General features: G+C 36.8%; 1 protein-coding gene across 1 annotated transcript; it reads right to left on the reverse strand.

Annotated features, from left to right (window-relative positions):
- Positions 1–719: 719 nt before the first annotated feature.
- Positions 720–17,927, reverse strand: LOC128655421 (receptor-transporting protein 4-like). The gene is made up of 3 exons (XM_053709054.1): positions 17,882–17,927; positions 14,526–14,708; positions 720–1,334 (listed from the first exon to the last, which is right to left on the reverse strand). The coding sequence occupies exons 2-3, from the start codon at positions 14,666–14,668 to the stop codon at positions 896–898; spliced, it is 582 nt and encodes a 193-aa protein (XP_053565029.1). The 5' UTR covers positions 14,669–14,708; positions 17,882–17,927; the 3' UTR covers positions 720–895.
- Positions 17,928–19,655: the final 1,728 nt, after the last annotated feature.

Genomic DNA, 19,655 nt, shown 5'->3' on the forward strand with positions numbered 1-19,655 from the left:
CCCAAATAATAATAATAAAAAAAATGTAAACCTAATCTAATACCCCTATAAAAACAAAAAAGCCACCCCAAAATAAAAACAGCCCCTAATCTAAGAATAAACTACCAATAGCCCTTAAAAGGGCCTTTTGTAGGGCATAGTCCTAAAGATATCAGCTTTTTTACATAAAAAAACTACAAATTAACCCCTAACAGTAAAACCCCCACCCACCCAATCCCCCAAAATAAAAAAGACCTAACTCTATAAAAATCTAATCTACGCATTGCCCCTTACGACCGCTGCTTCTTGACTTCCGTTTCAGGTGAGCCTGAAATGAAGCCCTTAGTGTCTACAAAGCAATGGCATAGTTGCCAACAGTCCCTGATTTCCAGGGACAATCCCTGGAATGTTGGCAACTATGCGATGGGTGCTGCCATGTCGTAATTAAGGTTTCTTTTTCTGCTGAGGCCAATTAGAGACAGTTATAATTTTGTCACTAGAGTGTGCAGCCAATGACAGAAGTGAAAGTGCAGAAAACATATTCAACACAAACAGGAACTTAAAAGCACACGATTGTCAGAATGAAATTACAGTAAAAGGAGCCAAATAAATAATGAATGTATATTGCAAAGTTTTTTTATATATACATACACGTATTATTTTATATTACCACCAAATAGTGTTTAATGTCCCTTTAACAAAATTGCAGCATTAAAAAAAAAAAAAAAAATCAGAACTAATTTCAAATGATTAACAAAAAGCATTTATTGAAAATTCTTCTCTTAAAGTGATATGGACATTATTCATGATTCTTTTATCAGTGCTAAATCTTAATTCCATCATATTTCATTATTTAGGTAATGCAAACAGAAAACATTTTAAATATACCATTATGAATTTCCCTTTCATACAATGCTTATTTGTTTGATAAAAGTGCAGCTAGAGTTCCTAATCCAATAAGAGCAATAGCAGACACGGCAGTCACAACCTCAGCTACACTAGTTTCTTGAGCCTTGGGATTTTTACAAATACCCAGCTGACATGCCTCACAGTGTTCCTTTTCATGAGGTCCATCTTTTACTTTACTGTATATGACAGGAGCTTTTGTTTGCTTTCCATCATCCTGATTGTAGAATCTCTTCCCAATCATTTTCACCAGATTAGCTATAACAATATTTATGTTCACACGGGAGATCTGTGGCTGCTCCATTATACGAGTTTTGCATTTTTTACATCGCTGTCGGTAGATCCTCATTTTGACAGTACCACATCGCTGCCATTTTTTCAGTGTCACGGCAAACAGGATTTGAATTTCTGCTGAGTTCCACACACGTCTACAAGATGAGCAGCAGAACCTAAGTTAAACAAAGAACAGACAATTAATGATTTGTTTTTTTAATAATATTAACTAATAGCAGGAATTTGTATAATTTCTAGTTAGGGCTAGTGAAAGGCAGATACTAGTTTGGTTAGGTTCTTGTTATAGTTTCCAGGTATCTAGTATTTAACCGGACAATCCAGGACAAGACAGGACAGGAGTGGATGTAGGGTCTGAACTGAGCTCTGGTGAAAAACCTGACTAACTTAATCAACATTATTGGCAAAAGAGTAGGCTTCTTGTTGATTTTGAGAATATTATAATGTAATTTTAGTTATGTGCAATAAACCACTTATATAAATTTAAGATAAGAAACAAAAATGTTGCCTAAGGTGCTGTAGCTTTAACACTTGATATAGAGATCATTCCTAACTTTATTTTGTTTCAGAAAACGAGAATATATTTTGGTGAATTTTTGAGATCCCAGATAGCAACTGTACTTATCTTAAGTTATTTTTTGCCAATCATGGCCAGCTATAAATATGTTATTGTATTGCCGTCTTTGGAGAATATGCTTTACCCAGATTCTTATTAAATCAGATCCATTTTGAAGAGATAACGTAATTCATCTTTCTTAGCCTCATTTTAGCTATAGTTATGAGTGTCAGGAAGTGTTTTCCTTGTAAAAATATTTTTAAACAGTTACATCCTAATCCTTTGATTAATTTCTTCCTACTTTACTTTAAAATATATAAACATGCTTGTTGTGAAGTAAAATTGGCAGTTACCACAAACACTGAAACTATGAAGTCAGTAGCTCTCTTGTGCCCGTTGCTCTGTGAGAACTTCTGCAGTAGCTTCATACATATTTATCTCCAAATGTATTTTTCGTTTGTGTTCATACAGTTTTGAAAAAATACAACTTTTTTGGTACACATGTTCTCAAAACTGTGTGTATATATAAAAAAACAAAACAAAAAAAAAAAACAGTCACTGCCTCTCAAAAAACAAAGCTACCAAACATTAACCCATATCATTAAATCCCAGCCAATCGTTAAACTTTCAGACTCAACTATTATTCAGAGGAGTTAATAGTTGGTGGTCAATAACCTCATGGCACCCATAGAGAATTCAAAATCACACTGTCCTCTAAGTTGGAAAGCCAATATACAATACTATCACTTGTTTTTGTAGAGCAGGGGATAGTGAAAGAATTAAGGGTTCCCACTATCTAATAAATGTGTGTGTTCATTTAGGCGATTCCATTATAGTGTCTCATTGTTCCTGTATGAATTGAGTTGTAAAGGACTGAAGAAATGTTTGGTCATGTGAAGCAAATGTTTAAAAATCAATTTCCTTACTTTAAGAATAGCAGTTGCTATAAATTTACTATCTTAAATTTTTTTATTATTAATTTCTTTTTTTTCTCTTTCGTTTTCAAAATTTGTTATTTTTTTTAGTATTATCATCATGATCAATTTTTATAGAGCTGCAAAATTCCAAAGCACACAGTACAGAGATAGACCTCTATTTATCAAGCTGTCATCCGCAAATACGCTGGAATTCCGCAGCGTATTTGTGGTGAGCCTGATTCGCCTTAGTTATCAAAGGCTAGAGACCAGCAAAAGTAGAATTTAGTGACGTAACATACGATCCGCCAGACTCAGTCCGACACAGATTGATGCTTATGTCACTACAGATGTTCCGAACGCAAGTTCGGCACAATCTGACTACTTTTGCTAGTTATCAAAGAACTAGCCGGTACGCTCGCCACTATTCCGCCCAGCGTACCTGGTTTTCAATCCGCAGCCCTGGAGGCGGCAGATGCCATAGGAATCAATGGGAGTCTGACAGCAGCGAAAGCTTATGTTCGCTGCTGCCCGATATCCCATTGATTCCTATGGGAAATGTCTACACCTAACACCCTAACATGTACCCCGAGTCTAAACACCCCTAATCTGCCCCCCCTACACTGCCGCCACCTACATTATACTTATTAACCCCTAATCTGCCGCCCTGACACCGCCGCCACCTACATTATACTTATTAACCCCTAAACCGCCGCTCCCAGACCCCGCCACAACTAAATAAAGTTATTAACCCCTAAACCGCTGCTCCCGGACCCCGCCGCAACTAAATAAAGTTATGAACCCCTAAACCGCCACTCCCGGACCCCGCCGCAACTAAATAGTTATTAACTCCTAAACCGCCGCTCCCGGACCACGTTGCAACTAAATAAAGTGTTTTAACCCCTAAACCGCCGCTCCCGGAGCCCACCGCCACCTGCATTATATTTATTAACCCCTAATCTGCCCCCCCTACACCGCCGCCACTATATTAATTTTATTAACCCCTAAACCTAAGTCTAACCCTAGCACCCTCCTAATTTAAATATTATTTAAATTAATCTAAAATATTCCTATAATTAAATAAATTATTCCTATTTAAAACTAAATACTTGCCTGTAAAATAAACCCTAAGATAGCTACAATATAATTAATAATTACATTGTAGCTATTTTAGGATTTATTTTTATTTTACAGGCAACTTTGTATTTATTTTAACTAGGTAGAATAGTTATTAAAAAGTTATTAACTATTAAATAACTACCTAGCTAAAATAAATACAAAATTACCTGTAAAATAAATCCTAACCTAAGTTACAATTACACCTAACACTACACTACAATTAAATAAATTAAATTAATTAACTACAATTACCTAAAATTAAATACAATTAAATACAATTAAATAAAATTAACAGTACAAAAAAAACCCACTAAAATACAGAAAATAAAAAAATAAATTACAAGAATTTTAAACTAATTACACCTAATCTAACCCCCCTAATAAAATAAAAAAGCCCCCCAAAATAATAAAAATCCCTACCCTATACTAAATTACAAATAGCCCTTAAAAAGGCTTTTTGTGGGGCATTGCCCCAAAGTAATCATCTCTTTTACCTGTAAAAAAATAATAATACCCCCCAACATTACAACCCACCACCCACACACCCAACCATACTCTAAAACCCACCCAAACCCCCCTTAAAAAAAACTAACACTAACCCCCTGAAGATCACCCTACCTTGAGCCGTCTTCACCCAGCCGGGCCTAAGTCCTCAACGAAGCCGGGCGAAGTGGTCCTCCAGACAGGCAGAAGCCTTCATCCAATCCGGCCAGAAGAGGTCTTCCAGAGGGGCAGAAGTCTTCATCATCGTTAGTCGGTCTGGATGGATGCTCCGCATTGGATGTCTTCAAAATGGAGTCGCTCCTCGTCGGATGGAAGAAGATAGAAGATGCCACCTGAATGAAGACTTCTGCCCATCTGGAGGACCTCTTCTGGCCGGATTAGATGAAGACTTAGGCCTGGTTGGGTGAAGATGGCTCAAGGTAGGGTGATCTTCAGGGGGTTAGTGTTAGGTTTTTTTAAGGGGGGTTTGGGTGGGTTTTAATGTTGGAAGGGGGTTGTATTTCTTTTTTTACAGGTAAAAGAGCTGAATACTTAATAGTTAATTTTATTTAATTGTAGGTAATTGTAGTTAATTAACTTAATTTATTTATTTGCAGTGTAGTGTTAGGTGTAATTGTAACTTAGGTTAAGATTTATTTTACAGGTAATTTTGTCTTTATTTTAGCTAGGATTGTTATTAAATAGTTAATAACTATTTAATAACTATTCTACCTAGTTAAAATAAATACAAACTTGCATGTAAAATAAAAATAAACCCTGAGCTAGCTACAATGTAACTATTAGTTATATTGTAGCTAGCTTAGAGTTTATTTTATAGGTAAGTATTTAGTTTTAAATAGGAATAATTTAGTTAATAATAGTACATTTATTTAAATAATATTTAAGTTAGGGGGGTGTTAGGGTTAGACTTAGGTTTAGGGGTTAATTAATTTAATATAGTGGTGGCGGTGTAGGGGGGGGCAGATTAGGGGTTAATAAATGTAATGTAGGTGGCGGTGGGCTCCGGGAGCAGCGGTTTAGGGGTTAAACATTTTATTTAGTTGCGGCGGGGTCCAGGAGCAGCAGGATAGGGGTTAATAACTTTATGTAGGTGGCGGCGGTATAGGGGGTGGCAGATTAGGGGTTAATATGTATAATGTAGGTGGTGGTGGGCTCCGGGAGCGGAGGTTTAGGGGTTAATAACTTTATGTAGGTGCGGCAGGGTCCAGGAGCGGTGGTTTAGGGGTTAATAACTTTATTTAGTTGCGGGGGGCTCCGGGAGCAGCGGTATAGGGGGTAAACGGTGTAGTATAGTGTGGGTGCTTAGTGACAGTATAGCAAGAAAGCTGTAAAAAAAACCGAAGAGTAGCGAGATCGATGACTGTTAGTTAACAACAGTCCGCTGCTCATCGCTCCGTACTTGGTTCGCAGCTTTTTGACAGCTTTCTAGATAATTTTGGAGAGCGTATTCAGGTCCGCGGTGGCGATGTTAGGCGATCTGAGGCAAGCGTATTGGGGCCGTCGAATGCAAGGAAGTTGACTGCTTGATAAATAGAGGCCATAGGGTTATACAATGACAAGGATTTGTGATAAGATACAAAACATAACAGACTAAACAAATCTAGTACAGGAGGAAGAGGGCCCTGCTATTGTTTTAGGCATTTTCAAAAACAACACTTCCTCCTCTCTCAGGCCCTGATATTCAAAGCATCGACAAACCAACGAGAAACTTTCTGGCTTCATTGGCCTTGCAGTCTGTCGATATATTTTAAAAAAAGACTTGGAAAATGGCAATGTGTCTCCCTATTTTTCTATGGGATTGTGGCTTCTGCAAAAGTCCGTCGACATAGTCACTTGTCGGCACTATCAGTGGGCGGGGGGGGGAGGGGCTGCATTTAAAGTGTTCCTGCACAGCTTACTGAAACCAAACACTTAAAATAATAATCTAACTAACCCGACATTACCTGCCTCACACTGTTAAGTCTTGTCACTGAAAAGGTGGCAAGACATAGGTTATGAAGTTTATTGTGGTGGGCTATTGATGGCTTAGGGACTAAATAGTTTAGGAATAAGCACAAAAAGAAGATTGTGTATGTGACTGAGGACAAACTAACAGAACGGCCAACCTCACTGGTTGTATTTCTCACAAAAAATACAATAGTGTCAGTATATGGCCGGGTTATAATACAATATATTTAATAATTATTCTTTAAAACAAACCCCCAATAAAATGCATATACGAAACAATTAAAATTAATATTACTTGCTAAATTCTTTATATTAGTTAAACTTATAAACACATTGAATTTTATTTATAGAAAACCAGATATGAATCAAACTATACAATGTTTAAACTGTCACAATATTCTTTACAGAGCAAACCAAATATATCTTTAGAATTAATCTTATTCACAATTGAATTGCATTACATCACCACTATGAAATACCACAATATGGGTCACCAACTTAAGAGTGCCTTGTTAAACGATATAACAAGATGCTTTAGCAGCCAATTTCTCTGAGCTGAAATAAACTCTTTTTAGCTACAATTAAAGGGACAGTCTACCATTGAATTGTTATTGTTTTAAAAGATAGATAATCCCTTTATTACCCATTCCCCAGTTTTGCACAACCAACACTGTTATATTAATACACTTTTTACCTCTGTGATTACCTTGTATCTAAGAACCTTCTTCCAGCCCCCTGATCACATGACAGTGACTGTTTATGATCTATTGTCTTGCAGTTAGCATTGTGTTGTGTTAAATCCTAAATAACTTCCTGTGCCTGTACTCAGTGTTATCTATATGGCCCACGTGTACTTTTAGTCTCTTTGTGTTGAAAAGGAATTTAAAAAGCCTGTGATAAGAGGCAGCCCTCAAGAGTTTAGAAATTAGCATATGAGTCTGCCTAGGTTTAGTTTCAACTAAGAATACTAAGAGAAAAAAGCAAATTTGATGATAAAAGTAAATTGGAAAGTTGATTAAAATTACATGTCCTATCTGAATAATGAAAGTTTAATTTTGACTAGACTGTCCCTTTAAGGCAAGTTCTAAAATATAATATAGTTACCAATAACTTAATGCACACCAGAAAGATTTACTTACAATAATGGGCCTGACTAAGAAATATGCAACACAAAGGATATTTATCTAGCAAATAAATTACTTAGCATACAAGAGTGACTAGTTAAGACTACACAGGACTATGAATGCAAGCTAAAATACAAAGTGCTTTTTTAAATCTACTAACCGAAATTAGTTATAGTTACCAAATACCTTTCATTTAAATATTATACATGAATTTATCAATCGTGTATACTTCAACAAAAATAACCAAATCAATATTTCAGCTTCCAGAACTTCTTGTTTCACCTCATATGAAATAAGGGCATTGCAATATGGATAATAAAAAGTAGCCCAATTTGCTTAAATTGACTGTGTCCCAATTTGGCAGCAGTTATTCAGTCACCAGTTCAGCAAAAAGTCAGCCAGTCAGATTTTTTTCCTTTTGCATTCCATCTTATTTTAATCAATGAAACTATGATAGGCCCTTCGGAAGCTTGTCTGATTTGCCCTTGCGGAGCTTGTCCCCGATTCACTCTTGGATCTTAACATCTAATGGGTTATTTTGGGAAACACCTTCCTGAGCAGCCAAATGCCTTTTGGCTGTAATACCGTTTCTGATCTATAGGTGGCAGCAGACACCCAGGAATGCAGCCCCACCATCAAATATTTCTAACAGTCTAATTATTTAACCTTAAAATTTTTATTCAACATATTATAATGTCTTGTATGAATAAATCATGTTTCATATATGGTCCGCACAGTGTCATCTTCTCTGATCATTTTAAAACCAAACGTGAATATATTCCACTTATAATATATTAAAATGCGTTTAAACTCATATTTTCTCTGAAACAATTTAAAAGGATTATAATATCTTCATCATGGATTTAATTACTTTTTCAGTTTTCATCTTAATATGTTGTCTGAATATGAATATATATATATATATATATATATATACACACATACATACATACATACATACATACACACACACACTAGTCCTAAAGCCCATGTACACGGGCCAATTTTTTTTTTTTTTTAAGTACCGCGGTTCCAACCCTTGCTCCCTATCTCTCCCCCACCCCTCTTTTGCTCTCTCCCCCATTTTGCATGCTCCCCCCCCCCACTTCTGCTCTCTCTCCCTTTTGCTGTCTCTCTTCCCTCTCTTTTTAGCTCTCTCTCCCCCTCTTCTGCTCTCTCTCCCCCCTCTCTTTTGCTCTCTCTCCCCCCCCTCTTTTTGCGCTCTCTATGCCCCTCTTTTGCTGTCTCTCTCCCCTCTCTTTATCCCCCCTTTTTAGAGCTCTCTATCTCTCATGGCGCATACGGCCCCGCCCATGCCCTGCCTGCATCACGCCCACTCCAGGTGAGTTAGGCCAAGTGTGTTTGTCCTTGCATGCAGTCTCTACTGCGCATGAATATATCACTGCCTCAAAGCACTTTTGTTCATAAGGGCCTTAGTGTTAAGAGCTTATGCAAAATCACCTACAGCGAGTGCTCAAAATGACCCAGAGGTCAGGGTTTATGAGATGACATTTTAGGCATTTGTTAAGAGAATCTGGATTCCATTTTTTGAAAATCTTTGGGTTGATATAGGCTCTGTGTAACAGTTTGATATGGGATTCCCTCAGACCCATACCTAAAGTAGCCTCTCTGACCACTAATATACTGTCCTGCATCTTTTGTCTCCAATGTGAGTATCTAATACTCTTCCACAGTCCTTCGAGATAGGATCTATAGTTCTGATCTCCAAAGTCTGTATCACCGATTTATACAATGGTGTGATCCTATTCCTAAAAATAGTTATCCAGCTCGAGGTGTTCTTAAAAGTCTCCAGATTATATAAGCTTAGTAATGTAATGCATGGCTTGCAAGGAAAATTTATCTCTGAGCTCTTGGAATGTACACAGTGCCTTCTGATCATCTGTCATAAGATGATATATCAATCATAAACCCCTCTATTTCCAAATCTTAGAAGGTTGGGTGGAAATTCACACAGGACTTCCCTGAGCAGTTGGTGTATCTGTTGTCTGCAATGTAGTGCCCTACAGATATACTTACAGTTTGCCATATAAAATTAAGTATGTTATAATTTAGTTCACATCAGCAATGGAACACTAAACGAACACTATTTATAGCTAGAACTGACAGGACTTGATAAAACATTTTTATTAAATAGGAAATGAAAAGTATTTGATCAAGTGCTATCAGTATATATATATATATATATATACACACATACACATACACACACACACACACACACACACTTCAAAAGCCTGAGGAGGTGGAATCAAGTGGGTGGGGCACGGTCATGTCAAATTTGCAGATAATCTACACAGTTTAAGGCATGGCTGGATGGTCCTGGAACATGGCTTGGTGTTATGGGTGCATAATTGTAGGTTATATGCATCCCTGAACAGTAGAGTCTTTAGGGAGTGCTTGAAGCTTTCAAAACTAGGAGAGAGTCTTGTGAGGCAGAGAGTTCCACAAGATGGGAGCCAGTCTGGAGAAGTCCTATTAACGGGAGTGTGAGAAGGTAACGAGAGGAGGAGAGTAGGAGGTTATGCGCAGAGCGAAGGGGACGGGAGGGAGAGTATCTGGAGACAAGGTCTGAGCTATAGGGGGGGAGCAGTACAGTTGAGGGCTTTGTATGTCAGAGTGAGAATTTTTGTGTTTTAATCCTAGAGGAAAGAGGAAGCCAGTGAAGGGCTTGGCAGAGAGGTGCAGCAGATGATGAGCGACGTGTAAGGAAGATGAGCCTGGCAGAGGCATTCATTATGGATTGTAAGGGAGCTAGGCAGCAGCTGGGGAGACTAGAAAGGACAGAGTTGCAGTAATCGAGGCGGGAAAGGATGAGAGAGTGGATTAAAATCTTAGTTGTGTCTTGTGTAAGGAAATATCTAATTTTAGAGATGTTTTTAAGGTGGAAGCGGCAGGCTTTAGCCAAGGACTCAATGTGAGGAGTGAAAGAAAGATCTGAGTCAAATGTGACCAAGACATTGGGCATGTGGGGTAGGTGTAATGATGGAGTTCTCGACCGTTAGCGGGGGAAAATAAGGAGCTCAGTTATGAAGAGATTTAGCTTGAGGTAGGGAGAGGACATCCAGGAAGAGATGAGAAAGAAAGTTACACGGGTTAGCAAGGAAGGAGATAGGTCTGGTGTAGAGAAGTAAATTTGGGTGTCGTCAGCATACAAATGATATTGGAAACCAATATTGGGACTTAATTAGGGAACCTGATGACGTGTAGATTGAAAAGAGAAGGGGACCGAGGACAGAGCCTTGCGGTACCCCGACAGAAAGTGGTGACGGGGCAGAGGAGACTACACTAAAGGTACGGTTTGACAGGTAGAGAGAACCACGAGAGGGCTGTGTCACAAATGCCAAAGGATTGGAGGGTTTGGAGCAAAAGAGGTGGTATCAAAGGCTACGGACAGATCAAGGAGGATAAGCAGAGAGAAGTGGCCTTTTGATTTTGTTGTAAGTAGGCCATTGGTAACCTTAACGATTGCTGTCTCTGTGGAGTGATGGGGACGAAATCCAGATTGCAGTGGGTCAAGGAGGGAGTTTAATGTATGGAAATGGGATAGGCGTGCATATACTAGCTTTTATTTTTATACTAGTCAAAATCTTCCTATGTTTGTTTTTTGGTTGCTTGCAAGGCCATGTTTTGATACTGGCAGGTGTGTCACTATCTATTGGCTGTTGTTCAAACTGGATACATGATTAATTTCCAGGGAAACAAATGCTATCATGTTCAACCTTTTTACTTTGGACTATAAAAGATAAAATATATCAATCAGCTCGCATGTGTACTTATCAAGGTGACATTCGCTGCCCACATTTATTATTGCATAAGTATTAACTCATGGAATAAAATGCAATGCCACATATCTGTTATGATGACGGTTTGCTGTGATGCTGGGTTACTATGATGCCAGGTTGCCTAGTCGCGCTAGTTATGACGCTGTACATCTCGCGTCATCTTTGACGCTTCACGTTTGTTTTGCTCGCCAACTCCATTCTTGACGCATTGTTCTTGTGTCATCTTTGGCGCCCTTTTTCCTTTAAATGCCATTCAGTTCGCTTTCTAATTGCCCTAGTATTGAGTTTTAACTTGTGGGTGTGCCGTATACTTATATTTTGTATATCGTTTTTGGCTTGTGTCTCGGACCTCATTTGACCATTCTTCTGCCTGCTGATTTCACTCTGTTTATTGCCTAATTGGTTTTGACTTTAGATTTCCCTGACTAAGCTTTTGAACTTTGATTCTGTTTCCTGTTACCGTTTGGTTTGACCTGTGGCCTGTCGACTCTGCTTTGACCTTGGTTATTCACTTCTGGTGCTCAGCATATCCCCTCCTGGGTCTTAATGCTACTATCCCTAAGATTTTTCATTATTACTCCACTTGACACCAGGATAACAAGACTACCTGCCAAGATTGGTTTGATAGCGAAATATCTGAAGGATCCTAACAATATCCTACTAAAGTATTGGTCATGTTATATTTAGTTAACTTTGTTTTATTTAGGAGTCGAGATTTTAATTTCTAAAGTTTGAATACTGGCCCTTCAAGGGGAAACATTCCAATAAGGTTCCTCATTTAAAATTGCTGATGGACCCTGTTACATTATCACCAACATTTATTTATAAATAAAAATCTAAAGGGCTAGATTACAAGTGGAGCACTAATGATAGCACAAGACCGAATCGCTCTAGCACAACCTATACTTTCAATGGGTATCTCAACCATGCTAAATAGCACTCATATTACAAGTTGAAAATTATAGGTTGCGCTTGAGCGCAAGCCAAAATTGTCTTAGAATATTTAGCGCGACTTGATACCTGAAGTAAAGTTTAAAAGATAAAAAAAGTGATATATTTGCAAATACACACACACTTTGGGAGGGGGCAGCACTTTTTGTGGCTATATTTGTAAGAAGCTTAGAGTTATTTTAGAAGTATTTATACAGGTATATAATTGGAGATTTTACCCTAAGAGCTTACATACAGTATAATATATGGGTATATATATGAGACTGCCCATGGAGCTTACAGTTTAGAGGTATCGCTAAACCATTCTTTTATTCAGCTAGCTATCACTTTTAGTTCTCTTGGCTTTCAGCACTAGTATTGTGTATGGGGAAGAATTGTTTCAAGAAATCTGTGTGGCGGGGTATGTAAATTGCAGCAGTAGATAGATGTGTGTGTCTGTGTATAACTTGTGTGAATGTGCCTATGTGTGTGTCTGATTGTGTGTGATCATTTATCTTGGAAAGGCTATAAAAAAAAAATTCACATTGCTGACCAAAAAAATATTATGGCCAAACATCTTAGGGAGGCAGCAGAATTTTGACACGTCCTAGGCCACTGTAAACTCCACAGCTCTGAACACTGACAGACAGCTGTACAGTTCCCAGCAACCAGGCAGTTAACCCCTGAGCAGCCTGGGTGACAGACCCGCAGGGAAGCATTACAAACACTATAAAACACATGTAACTGACTTCCCCTCAGTTTTGCTTTTAAACATTACTGTGCTTCTTCTGGCAAGTACCAGGTTTTCTGTGTGTTGTGTTTATAATGTTTGCAATGCTTCCCTGTGGGCCTGGCACCCAGGCTGTTCAGGGGTTAACTGCCTGGGTTGCTGGGAACCGTGCAGCTGTCTGTCAGTGTTCAGGGCTGTGGAATCCACAGTGGCTTAGGATGTGTACCCAACCCCAGTCTGAGTGCGGTCCATTCCTGTGTTGTTTTTGTAATATCCCCTATGTAAATACAAAAGCCTGTGTCACCCTGGGAGGTTCCCAGTTGGTTTGTTTGAAAGTGTACATTGTGTGGGTGCTGGTTAGGGTCCCAGGAAGGGGGAGACCTTGACATGGTCCTGGGCTTGAATCTGTGGTGCCAAATGTAACTGACTTCCCCCCAGTTTTGCTTTTTAAAATTTACTGTGTATCTGCTGGAGAGTGCCAGATTTGCAACTTGTAATACCCACACTAATCCTAGCTGCGCAATTTTTTTATTTTTTTTTAAACTTTAGCGCTCAAGAGTATAAAAACAATTAGCGCGCCTCTTGTTAATTTGGGCTATAATATTTTTTTCCATTAACTGTTTGCAGTATAACAATTAATTATTCAAGTTAGGGGGAGTACTAACCATGTTCACTGACTTTTCCACAAATATTAAAAAATGTATTTTTCTGTGTATTTACAGATTAAACTGCAATTCACAGATTTCTGTGACCATACTCTGATGATCTAATGTGTAAGAGACTAAGATCTCACAATATGAAATATATATATATATATATATAGTATATATATATATATATATATACTACACATACATATACACACACATACACCACAACACAAATACACACCACACACTGTGTATATATTTTGTTTTTTTTAAATATTTCTCTAGCTTGTGAAATCTCTGCTGTCACAGTATAGATAGTCAGGTAAATGTTATTTATTTATATTAAAAATATTAAGGAAATGTGAAGCAAATTTCTCTAAACTACAAATTGTGTAGAGAAAACTCTTTGGCACATTTAACACATTTGCAAGGACAGGTTGGCCTACCAGGATACCAGTGTGCTGCAGCAGATGGGACTGGTCAGCTACAATTTAAGGGGGTGGCGTTGCTGGTGAGGTAATGTAGATGTATCACCTCTCTTCTCCTCTTAGCTAAATGTATCAAGGTCAAAAAATGTTTCCCTTTAAGTTTTTTTTCCTAGACCATGCACCATTTAGTGAGGACAGAGTGACCCATAGTTGTATCTTCTCCATATCCCACTATGGATAATAATATTCATACTGTGTAAGGGAGTCATGGATAAAAATGGTGTTGTAGAGAGCCTAAATAACAACAATCTGACATTTTTTTTATTACAAACTAATATCATTTAATGATGGAAAAAATATGTGGGAAGGAAGTGTGCCCAGTAATCCCCTTATGGGGCATGTACTGTACATTCTGGGGATTCAACAGAAAATAGGGCTGCTGTTTATTCTGCCCTGCATACAGGAACAATAAAATAGGCTCTGTTTTAATGTCCCACTAAACAAACGATTTTACATGAATAATGTGATATTATGGAATGGACTAAATTAAAGACTATTTTAAAGTGTCATACTAAATAAAAAGGTAAAACATGATGCCAGTATACAGCCTTCTGATAACTGTATATGCCTTTTACAACACTTACCCGCCATATGTGTGCTGTGTGTACAATACATATCCTGATTGTGCTCGCAGGAGATTATTGTCCACAGAGAAGCTCCATTCATCAGGGACATCTAGCTCTTCTATTTGGCTGTCAAAATCTCTTTCCCAAATGTAATGATCCATGTTTTTTCTGTGCACTGTCCCGCAGATGACCTTTTACCTGCTGCCATAGAATGAAAGTAAAGATCAGATTGGCATTCTAATGCACTATACTGTATATCCAACATCTATACATCTGCAGGTCATGGCCACACACACACACAGACACAGATACAGACACAGGCACACACAGACACAGATACATACACAGGCACACACAGACACAGATACATACACAGGCACACACAGACAGGCACACACAGACACAGATACATACACAGGCACATACACAGGCACAGATACACACACAGGCACACACATATATATATATATATATATACACACACACCTATACAAACAAACCCACCTATTGATACACACCAATAGGCATATGCAACACATACATTTATTTAGGCACACATGCATACACAGACATAAATATACAGACAAATACACATATAACCAGCCATAACAAGTGGTTGGTTTATTGCTACCCTAAGCTCCCCCAATTGGCCCAAAAATTAGGAATAGTGTTGATTTATTTAAAAAAAAAAACTTCCCTAAGCAGTTTTTTGGGACTAAAGTTGACTGGTGTGGGGTGTTAGAACTAAATGGCACTGAAAAGTGCCTTTACATTGTGGTCTATGGCAACTGTGTGCTCCCAGTAAATGTGAGATATATATATATTATATCCCAAGGAAGCAATATTGTGTGCTCAATTTGAAGTAACCTGGTCCATACTGTGCAATCCCTAATCCATTTAATTATGATGGAATTGTGTGTTGCAGATATCAAACCCACCACTTGCCACAAAAAATTAATAGGGCCACCAACTGTCCTTTAACAGGTTAAATTATTTTCTTGACTATATCTCTATATGAAATCTGGTTCATGTGAGGGGTCATTTTGCTTAAACAAGGTTCAAATCCAGAATTCCAAAATCCAAATTTATTATAATATCCAAACTTTAATTATTTTTTTAAATAAAATTATCAAAAAAATACAGTTTCTGATGATAAAAGTATTATACATGATATAAAACTATCTTTAGGAAGCATGTATAAGCTGTATTATGGCATGTAAATATTGTCTAAACTACATAATATATTATTGTTTATATTGGTTCAATCCCCCTTTCCAAGCTGTCCCATTTTAAGTATTCCAAAATCCAAACTATCCAAAGTGCTTGGGACTGGAAAATATTTTGATTTTAGAATAGAGGGTTTTCTACCTGTACTGACTTTTATTTTGAAGTTTACACATTTCTTCAGTAAACAAAAGTAAAAGTTCAAAAGGCTATACTAGATATAACGGCTCATGAAATTCAAAACTTCTTTTTCTAAAGTAATCTAATGTGAAGCAAAAGTAGAAAAAAATAAAATTTACATTTTACAATTCAGTAAGTTTTTAAAACTTAATGATTGATTTTTTAACTCAAAACAAATTATTTGATTAATAAAAAATAATATTTCAGAAATATCCTAGTAAAAAACAAAACAATATTAGAATAACTAGAAGAGAATCGTGTTCAGAAGGAGCATTCAAAATGGCTTCTCCCATTTATTTAACAACAATTTAATGTAGGGAAAGTCTCCAATAATGGTTGTAGTCGAAGCTCAATATAGCTTTATTAAAAACTGAAAAAGCAAAGATATCTTTATTCTGCCTGTTGAATTAAAAAGATAGTAGTATTCACTTAATTTAGTAGTATACTGTATATACCCACATTTTCTTTATATATATACTGTTTATTAATGCCACAGCATTTATTTTTACATGCATCTTTTTAATTGGTTAGTAAGTATCACTGTATAGGAAAAATAAAATATAATTAACTGTTTAGTACAGAAATGCATCTAATATTTTTCTTTGTACATTCTAAGAGGAATTAGAGGATATATGTATAATTTAAGTTTTGTAAACAGTTGTAATTTTATATCAGAGATAACTAAAGAAAACAATTTAAAAGATTCCACTATAAATTATAAAACAAAACAAAAAAACACATCTCAACAAACAAACTTATTTGCCTAGCTATATAAATATTTGATACAACTATCATTTATTATATATACTTTGTGTCCTTTTTTTTAGGCACTCAAGGTCCGTGATCACTCAAAAGAAATAATGTAAATAAATACCAATGAAAGCAAATTCATGATTTCACCTCCCAGTACCCTTTCCAGTTTGTTAGTTTGTTTTATGAATTTTTAACCTCATCTCTATTTTATTTTTATTTTTTCCCCCCTACTTAGGTATTGATTACAAGTGGTGCGCTAACAGTTAAGCCAGCAAAAAGGTGGTTTATCAAAGGTGTTTGTGCACGTCAGGTTAATCGCTTCTATTATAAGTTGTAAAGCAAACGCTTGGGCACAATTTAAGTTAAACGGGCATCGGGATAATCGCGTCCTCAGGGCTCTGGTTAACTGTTTTACCGAAAAATACATTGAAAAGTACAGTTGCACCCATCTATTAAGATCTTTTTTTTTTTTTTTTTTTTTTTTTTAAATTGCACAAAAAAGTTGTAGAAGGCTCAACGAATACATACATATCTAAATAAATACTATATAATATATATATATATACACACACACACGTATGTATTTACAAAACATATATACACACACATAAAGCACCTCAATACATATATAGACATAGAAGTGCATTGGAGCCCTTTTCATTTAACGTAGATGAAACACCATGAAAAAGCATATTTCTGCAATATTCATATTTATAAAGTGTTTATACTATGTATTTACACTCAAATATTTAACATTCCAATGTTCTGCACATAGAATAATGTTTTATATGTATTTTTATATATATATATATATAAATAATAAAGCATATTTTTGCACTATAATGACCTTTTAATAATGAATTAAAAACAAATTAGAACAATTTAATTAACACTTTAATACAATTTTGTATAATTGTATCCCCTAACTTTTCCATAAAGTCCAAAAGTATGATGTCTGCAATGCTTTTTACTTTTGATTCTATGAAGTGTTGTGGATTGTTTTTAATGTAAATAGACCATGCACCAATACATAGACATTACAATTAAAAACACAAACAAACCTTTCTAAAATAGCCAAAATATTTCTTCAAGAGGTAGAAAAGCATGAGTTAGATTAACAAAACAATATTTGTAAACAGTGATTTCTGGATTATTTTACCTGAAAAAAAAACTATGCTTAAATGTCAAGCTGTGTTCTTCTAGCATATTAGACGTACCTTTGTACAGTGCAGTCCCCAGATAAAATAGACCTCTATTTTCTTGCTGTTTAATAAGCCTACACTGCAGTACTCCTCCCAATTCTAACAAGGTGATTTATGTGAATGAAACTGCCTGGATCCATATAACCTGTGTGTGTGACTCATGCTATGAGACTGGCAATCCAAGTGGACGTTAAGGACGTACAACAGAAACAGCAGCTTATCTTCATTGGTAGAAGAGATTACTGTGGGGAATAATGCTGAATACAGAGAGCGTATTGTCAGCGATGTCTGTCGGACCTGATCCGCACTGTCGGATCAGGGCTGACAGACATATGATAATTCGTCCTCTTAGTGTGTAAGTGTGAGACAGTGGGACTGTGAGTATGAGAGTGTGCGGAAGAGTCTGTGAGTGTGTTTGAGAGTGTGTTATATTAGTGTAGGTGTGTGTGTGTGTGTTGTGTGGTGTGTGGAGAGAGTGTTTGTGTGTCAGTGAGTTTGGGTTTATGATTTGTGAGTGAATATTTATATCTATAAAAATACTAATTTCTGTGAATCAATTTGGAAATCTTATACATGTTAGATAAAAACTGCTGTCAATTAATTTTAACTTGATATATTTATTGAATGCACCCATAAGAAAATCACACAAATATTTAGAAACCCTGGGTAACTTCTAGATATTACAATTTGGGAGGTCAAAGAAAAGTGCGTTGATATGTGTGTGCTTGTATAATTAATATATATATATATATATTATATTATATATATATATGTGTGTTTGTTGTGTGTGTGTGTACATATATTGGAATGTAAGTGCATAAGAGAGGAAAGGATGAGGGGGTTGTGAGAGAGACGTGGAGTGGGAGAGAAAGGAGGAGAGTATACGAAGAAAGGAGCAGAGTTTAAAAAGAGAGGAGGGAAAGTATGTTTAGAGAGAGGGAATATGTAAAAGACAGATTAGGAGAATGTGTGAGATGAAAGAGTGAGTAAGAGAGAGGAGAGGAGAAAAAGACAGGGCAGGAAGATTGTGTGAAGTGGGGGGGGGAGTGTAAGAGGAGAGAGAAGGGAGAGTGTGAGGGGTAGAGAAAGAGGGAGTTTTTGGTGTGAGAGAGGGATATATAGATAGATCATTTAATTATTTAAATTTTGCCATTCAATACAATTCCAAGTTTACTGAATAAGAATACATTGCCTGTAAAAATGCTATCCCCCCAGATTTTTTTTTGGCTCCTAATCACAATCGATTTTTGCTGCTTCATTATACTGGCTGCTGTGAAATCAAGCCTAGTAGGCTTTATTAATATTGTGATCTCCGCTCTGCTACAATATAGAGCTCCACAGGAGAACGAGACTCAAAGTTTCAGCTACTACCTTGGAACTTTGAGTCACGTACCCGTGTGAAGCTCTATCATTACAAGGCTACATTTGTGTGTGACTTACACCTATATACCCCTGTAGAGCTCTTGGTATCGTAGGGGAGACCATTACCCTTAATAGAGCCTAACTAGGAATGTTTAATGAGCTGCCTACTTCATCTAGCTGTTGTCTCCCCATAACCCAATAGCTGATGTTGCTCTTATTGTACCTTTTTGTTAATCTATTACTGTATGTACCATTATTTAAATTTGTTATGGTATAAAATAATAACAAGATTAAAATGACTGTATTAGAAAGGTGTTTTACAATGGCTAAACATATGTAAAGATAGGGTTCAGTAGTGGGCGTGGCCTGTCAGTTGGTGGGTGGGATCAGAAGTGGCAAGTAAACTTTTGGTCTGGCTAGTAGCTTA

The sequence above is a fragment of the Bombina bombina genome, chromosome 4 (assembly GCF_027579735.1).
Source record: "Bombina bombina isolate aBomBom1 chromosome 4, aBomBom1.pri, whole genome shotgun sequence".
Lineage (NCBI taxonomy): Eukaryota > Metazoa > Chordata > Amphibia > Anura > Bombinatoridae > Bombina > Bombina bombina.